This window comes from Hipposideros armiger, unplaced genomic scaffold, assembly GCF_001890085.2.
Source record: "Hipposideros armiger isolate ML-2016 unplaced genomic scaffold, ASM189008v1 scaffold_1147, whole genome shotgun sequence".
NCBI lineage: Eukaryota > Metazoa > Chordata > Mammalia > Chiroptera > Hipposideridae > Hipposideros > Hipposideros armiger.
In genome coordinates, this window is record NW_017732497.1 from 491499 (window position 1) to 499372 (window position 7874).

Genomic DNA, 7874 nt, shown 5'->3' on the forward strand with positions numbered 1-7874 from the left:
TATATATATATATATATATATATATATATATATATTCACAGAATGTGGAGTACAGCATAGGGAATAGAGTCAATGGAATTATAACAGCTATATACTGTGTCAGAGGGGTAGTAGATTGGGGGAGGGGGGTTATCACTTTGTGAGGGGCATAAATGTCTATTATGTTGCTTTGTACACCTGAAACTAATAAAAAAAAAAATCTTAAAAAAAATAGTTGTACATAGTTTTATAATACATAAAATATATTCTTGGATCACTTTTAATTTTCTTCTTGTTGCAACATCTTTATAGTTACCCCGAGGATTACAATTATCATCTTAAATTTCTAACAAACTAGTTTGCATTTAGCTTCAATACAATAGAACACAAAACTCTGCTTCTATACAGTCCTGTCCCTCCCGTTATGTTGCTATGGTCATAAGTTACATCTTTATACATCGTGATTTCCTGCCTCATTTTTATTATTGAATCTCAGTAGGGCCTCAACAATGTGCCTTTTTAATGTCTGCCCCAGATGACCTTATGTAGAAGACCACTGAGAACCTCCCCCTGAAGTGGAGATGAGGGTACAATAAAGGGGTGGTTGTGGGATCTGGGAAGAAAGGGTGTGCAATAACAATAAGAAAGAAATCTTTGGGCTGGCCGAGTGGCTCAGTTGGTTAAGAGCTTGCTCAAGAGTGCGAGCTTTGAGCAACAGGGTCACCTGTTCGATTCGCACATGGGCCAGTGAGCTGCACCCAAGCTGAGCTGCCGCTGAGCTGCCAACAGGTCGCAGGATGGCTCAGCTGGTGAGAGCACGTGCTCCTAACAACAAGGTTGCCTGTTCCAGATGGTGGACTACGCCCGACCACAACTAAAGACTGAACTCGGCACCTTGAGCTGAGCTGCCGCCTGCATGGCTCAGTGGATAAAATGTGTGCTCTTAACGAGGCTGCTGGTTCAACTCCTATATGGGATGGTGGCTACGCCCACCCGCAACTATTATAATTGAATACAGCATCTTGAGCTGAGCAGCGTGACTGGACTTGGAGCTGAGCTAGCTGCGCCCTCCACAACTAAGATTGAAGGTCAACAACTTGGCTGTTCTCCTCCTCCAATTCCCCAATAAAATCTCTAAAAAATAATAATAAATAAGTAAATAATAAGAAATAAATCTTGCAAAGCTACATGGCAAACACAAGGTTAAAATAAATACACTAGTGATGTTATTCTGTAACACATCATCTGGCAATATGTTAAAACATTTAAAAGTATATATTATATAAGGCTTCTAATCAGATAGATACCAGCATATCTTTATCATTTTTCTGCCTCCACCCAATTTGTACAAACTGTACCATCACTGGTTCCAGCTCTCCTTATATGTACCTTTCAGAAAGCGCAGGCAGCAAGGTGTTGGGAAGGACGTGCTTTCCCTTCTGGAAGTCTATCATTCTCTGGGGGGGCGTGCAGAGGTCCCCCTCCAGCTCTGTTGAGCCCTGAGCTCTGTGGGGAGTCACTGCTCTAGTCCAATTTTGTTTCATTTTATAGGTGAGAAAACTGGGGCTCAAAGGAACAGACTTGCCCAAGATTATCATGGTAGAGCCTGAATTAAAACATATTTCCTGATTTCTTTCTACTCAATCACATCTCTATTAGAAGAACAAGAGGACCCTGAGTTTCCTAATGTTTTTGGAAACAGTTCAATCATATTCTTTTAAAAAGCTAAAATGTACAAATGCCTACAAGGTAATTTCTTCCAACCTGCCACTAATGATTTTTATGTTAATTAATAATAATAATAATAAAATAAGAATACCTTGGTTGCTGGCAACAGAAATTCCAGAATAAAGAGTAGACACAAGGGGCAGCAACAGGGTTTTAAGTCTAAGGCTGGAGGGTGAGACTGCGCTTCCTTACCACAAGTTTCTATTTCACTGTGTTAATTCATGCACCGGTTTAGAATACTGGTAAGTACAATCCTTTTAAGGAAAGGCCTATATTAATCATTCAAGGCACCCAGCAATACCAACTCCATGTCACTGTAACAGTTGCTAAATTGCCAAATACTATCACTTCATAGAGCAGACGGGAAATAAAAATACTTATCATTAGCAAAACCAATACAGACAGAAGTCAGAAAATAGTTTCTAGCTTAATCACACCAAGGATATGTTTAAAATAAAAAATAAAAATAACACTCTGAAACAAAGATTACTTACAACTCCAGAACATTTTAATTCTAAAGAGTTTTAATAAATAAAAAGCCCCAAGTCTCCAAAGTCTAACAAAAAGGGAATGAATGAATAATCAGTCCCATGAGAGTGGAGGAAAAATTCTTTCAAGAGAAGGGGGAGGGATGAAGGTTGATAACCATTCTCTTTCCAAAAGATAAAACACTGCTTCCTCAAATAACCATTCAGAATGTCACTTGATGTGAAGAGGCAGGAGGAAAAGAACTGTCCATATTTGCCTATATACAGCATTGGGCAATTAATGCCAACATGGCTATTTAGGAATGGCTCGCTAAAACATTGAAAAAATGAAAGACTTCGTCCTTGTCGTAGACTGCCACCTCAGTGGAACATTCAGTGCACATAACTGGGTGATAGATCTCTTCCACTTGTGTCTCCGCCTGCTCTGCAACATCTTCATGGTCAGGCCTCATCTTCTTACGGCCTCGCCTTTTCTTCCTGTTCTCTGGGGTTTTGTATCTTAGAACCTCCTCTTTGTTGACAGAACAATTCATTACAAACATTGCTCTATATTGAGTTTTGTATGATTCATGCCTAAGAGGAAAATGAAACGGAGAATTTGGATGTTATATTTTAATAGTTATCCACTGAGATAAAATTTGAGAACACCACAAACTTACTGAAATACCAACCAAAGTAAAGACATGGGAACAAAATGGGAATTTAAGGAAATGTTAAGTTACTTTAAGAATAGGAAGAAACTAGTTAATAGAGAATAGTACAAAGAATGAATAGATTCTCTTTTCTACTGCTTTAAAATTAACTTTTATCTCAAAAAAAACCACTTGATTTGCTTTTTAACTTAGAAAGACAAGAAAAGTTGTAGGAAACTTGGGAGGTAACATTGAAATGATCTTTGTGCGTTTTTCTGCTGTGACCTGAGACTCAGCCCTCTGCTCACTACAAGTGGTGCGATTCTGGTCACCATTTTAGTAAAAAGCTACAGTTTTAAAAGCTTAAAGAGCTTCTGACTTTATAATGTCCAATCTTGGCTTTACTCCAGCAGTCTAAAGAATAGATAATGCTTCATTTGTGCTCCTCACATACTTAGTATTTCCCTACTTCTTTCCCCACTTAGTGAGTCACTTTTCTTTGTCCCTTTAAACCTCAGGCAACAGAAATCTTTCTGCTACAAACAGTAAACTCAGGTTATGCTTTCATTAGTTGCACATGCTGACCTGCACCAACACCATCACCAGTAATTTAAGCTGTACAAGCTGGTGCTTCTCCAGGTAAAACTTTAAAATTTCATTTACACTACACTGTATTGGAATCCTGTATTAACATGGAACACAATTTTTACCAAGGCCAATTTCTACTGTTATATATGGAGCAACTTCTTTTGAGTACAGGAACCCTGTAACATGGTTTAATTTGAAAGAGAAGCAACTTAAGTACAAAGTCATTTTACTTTTTCTTCATTTCATAAACATATCCTAGGCGTCAATTTATATACAAAAAGCTGAAGAGTTCATATGGAAAGTACATATATTAACTGTTGCAGATCAGAAACCTCAGGCTAGTGAGAAAAACTACATCTAACTATTCATTAATTCCTAGAACAAATCCACCACTATATCACCATTAGTTTCAGTTAACTTGACTTAGAACATGGAGTAAGCTAGGCATTTATAAGTCCAGCAGAAAAAAAAGGGAAAGCAAAGATCAAACGCATACAGTCAGCCTTCCGTATCCATGGGTTTCGCCTCATAGATTCAACCTATCACAGAAAGAAAACAGTATTTTCAATCTGTGGTTGGGAATCCATAAATGCCAAGGGCCAACTGTATGCATTGTTTTAGGCCATTTTATAGTACAAGGGACTTGAGCATTTTGGTATCCACCGAGGGAGAGTGGGGCTGTGCTGGAACCAATCCCTCTCAGATACCAAGGGATGACTGTATTTGGATTAACAGAATGAAGCGGGGAAAAACACATGATTGTCTCAACTGATGCAGAAAAAGCATGTGACAAAAACTCAACATGCTTTCATGATAAAAACACCCAATAAGCTAAGAACAGAACAAAACTTCCTCAATATAATAAATGCCACATATGAAAAACCCATAGCTAACATCATACTTAATGATAAAAGACTGAAAACTTTTCCTCTAAGATCAAGAAAAAGACAGAAATGCCTGCTTTCACCACTTCTATTCAACATAGTACTGGAAGTTCTAATCAGAGCAATTATGTAATAAATAAATAAATAAATAAATAAATAAAAGACATCCAAATTGAAAGAAGTAAAATTATCTTTGTTCACAGATGATGTGATGTAGAAAACTCTAAAGATTACACAAAAAAACTATTAGTGCTAATAAACTAATTCAGCAGAGTTGCAGGGTACAAAATCAACACGCAAAAATCTGCTGCATTTCTGTACACTAGCAACAAACAATCTAAAAAGGAAAGTAAAATACAGATTATCAGAGGCTGGGGCATGTGGGATGGAGAACAGGGAATTATTGTCTAATGAGTACAGAGTTTCTGTTTGGAATGACAAAAAAAGTTCTGGAAATGGATAGTGCTGATGACTGCACAATAGGGTGAATGTAGTTAATGTCAATGAATTATACACTTAAAATGGTTAAAACAGGAAATAAGGAAATAAGAATTCCAAGGTCATCACTCCAATCCAACATGGTACTAGAAGTCCTAGCCAGGGCAATCAGGCAAGAAAAGAAATATAAAGGTATCCAAATAAGAAAGGAAGAAAAAAAAATTGTCTCTGTTTGCAGATGACATGATCTTACATATATAAAATTCTAAAGACTCCACCAAAAAAAATGTTAGAATACACAAATTCAGGGCCAGCCGAGTGGCACGTTGGTTAAGAGCTGGCTTGGGACGCCAGAGGGCCCCGGTTCGGATCCCACATATGAGGGCCAGTGACACTGCCCTCTACAGCTAAGATGCTGAACAACACAATCTGCAGCTGGGCTGCCATGAGTCACCAGCGACAGCTGTAGGCTGCAGCCCCTGTGGCAGTGGGTTGCCATGAGCTACCGTGTGTAGCCAGCAGCCAGCGTGAGCGGCCAGCAGCCGCAGTGAGCGGCCATCCAGAAGCCGGTGACTGATCTGCCTCGCCCAGGAAGAGCGCAATGATGGTGCCAACTTGGGCCAGTGAAGCAACATCCTCCACAACTAGACTGAAGCACAAAAGGACAGCAACTTGTCTGTTCCCCTTCCCCCAATTCCCCAGCGCTGTTCCCATCCCCCAATAAAAAAAAAAGAATAAACAAATTCAGTAAAGTTGCAGTATACAAAATCAATATACAAAAATCTGTTGTGTTTCTATACACTAACAACAAACTGAAAAAGAAATTCAAAAAACAATCCTATTCACAGTAGCATAAATTTAACCAAGGAGGTAAAAGATCTATACACTAAAAACTATAAGATGCTGATGAATGAAACTAAAGAAAACACAAATGGAAAGATATCCTGTCTTCAGGGACTGAAAGAATATTGCTAAAATATCCATAATCCCTAAAGCCATCTATAAGTTTAATGCAATCCCTATCAAAGTGCCAATGGAGTTTTTCACAGAAATAGAAGAGAAAAAAAAATCCTTAAATTTGTATGGAACCACAAAAGACCTGGAATAAGCTAAAGCAATTTTGAGAAAGAAAAGCAAAGCTGGAGGCATCACACTTCCTGATTTCAAACTATAATGCACGGCTATGGTAATCAGAACAGTATGGGATTGGCATAAAAATACTCATAGATCAATGGGACAAAATCGAGAGTCCAGAAATAAAAACTCACATAACATGTCAACTATATTTGAAAACAGAGCCAAGAATATTCCATGGGGAAAAGATAGTCTCTTCAGTAAACAGTATTGGGAAAACTGGATGTTCACATGCAAAAGAATTAAATTGGATTTCTATCATATACTACTCACAAAAATTAACTTTAAATGGATTAAAGACTTAAATGTAAGACCTGAAATTGTAAAACTGACACTGGTCTTGGCAATGATTTTTTGGACATGACACCAAAAGCACAAGCAACAAAAGCAAAAATAAACAAATGGGACCAAATCAAACTAAAAAGCTTCTGCATAGCAAAGAAACAATTAACAAAATAAAAAGGCAACTTACAAAATGGGAGAAATTATTTGCAAATCATATATTACTGGGTTGTTGGAAAAGTCATAACATATTTTTTCTATGTTTTTCGTTGCAAAAATGCATCATGACTTTTCCGACAACCCAATATCTGGTAAGTGGTTAATATAGAAAATATATATTAGGAACTCATACAACTTGATAGCAAAAAACAAACAATCCAATTAAAAACTGGGCAAAGAACCTGAATAGACATTTTTCCAAAGATACAAATGGCCAACAGGTACATGAAAAGGTACTCAGCATCACCAATCATCAGGGAAATGCAAATCAAAACTACAACGAGATATCACCACATACCTGTTAGAATAGCTATTATCAAAAAGATAAGAGATAACTAAAGTAAACCCTTGTGCACTGTTAGTGGGAATGTAAACTGGTACAACCACTATGGAAAACAGTACAGAAGCTCCTCAAAAAATTAAAAATAGAACTACCATATGATTCATATGAAAAAATGTCTATTCAGGTCCTTTGCCCTTTCTTTTTTTTAAAGATTTTTTATTGGGGAATTGGGGGGATGGGAACAGCGCTGGGGAATTGGGGAAGGGGAACAGACAAGTTGCTGTCGTTTTGGTCTTCAGTCTAGTTGTGGAGGACGTTGCTTCACTGGCCCAAGTTGGAACCATCATTGCGCTCTTCCCAGGTGAGGCAGATCAGTCGCCGGCGTCTAGACGGCCGCTCACTGCGGCTGCTGGCCGCTCACGCTGGCTGCTGGCTACATACGGTAGCCCATGGCAACTCACTGCAGCAGAGGCTGCAGCCGGTGACTCCCGGCAGCCCAGCTCCAGGTTGAGCTGTTGTTCAGCATCTTAGCTGTGGAGAGCAGTGTAACTGTCCCTCATATGTGGGATCCGAACCGGGGTCCCAAGCCAGTTCTTAACCATCGCGCCACTCGGCCGGCCCCTTTGCCCATTTTTTGATTGGATTTTTTTTTTTTTTTTTGCTATTGAGTTTTATGAGTTCCTAACATATACTTTTGATATTAACCACGTATCAGATAGTATATGATTTGCAAACAATTACTCCCATTTTATAGATTGCTTTTTTAGTTTATTTCTTTGCAATCCCCCTTCTAGGTATATATCCAAAAGAAATAAAATCACTATCTCAAAGAGATATCTGTACCCTCACCACAGCCAGTTAGGTGATCAAGGTCAACATTAACAGTCATAAATCACATTGATAAATTGTGCCCTTGATATACTGTGATGAAAATGGCACTTTACCTCAGTGGTCTTCCTCCCGAAAACCTACTGCAACATTATTTACAACAGCCAAGACATGGAAACAACCTAAGTATCCACTAACAGATGAATGGATAAAGGAAACATGGTAAATATATACAATGGAATATTATTCAGCTATTAAAAGAAGGAAATCCTACCATTTGTGACAACATAGAAGAATCTAGTGGGCTTTACACTAAGTGAAATAAGTTAGAGAGAGACAAATACTGTATGATTTCACTTATATGCAGAATCTAAAAAAAAAAAAAAAAAAA

General features: G+C 38.1%; 1 protein-coding gene across 1 annotated transcript in view; it reads right to left on the minus strand.

The window, feature by feature from the left end:
• Nucleotides 1-2213: 2213 nt before the first annotated feature.
• Nucleotides 2214-7874, minus strand: part of EAPP (E2F associated phosphoprotein) — an 18467-nt gene continuing 12806 nt past the window's right edge. The window contains exon 6 of the mRNA XM_019632492.1: nt 2214-2768. Within this exon, the coding sequence (XP_019488037.1) occupies nt 2492-2768 (277 nt within the window). The 3' untranslated portion in view covers nt 2214-2491. The remainder of the gene's footprint in view (nt 2769-7874) is intronic.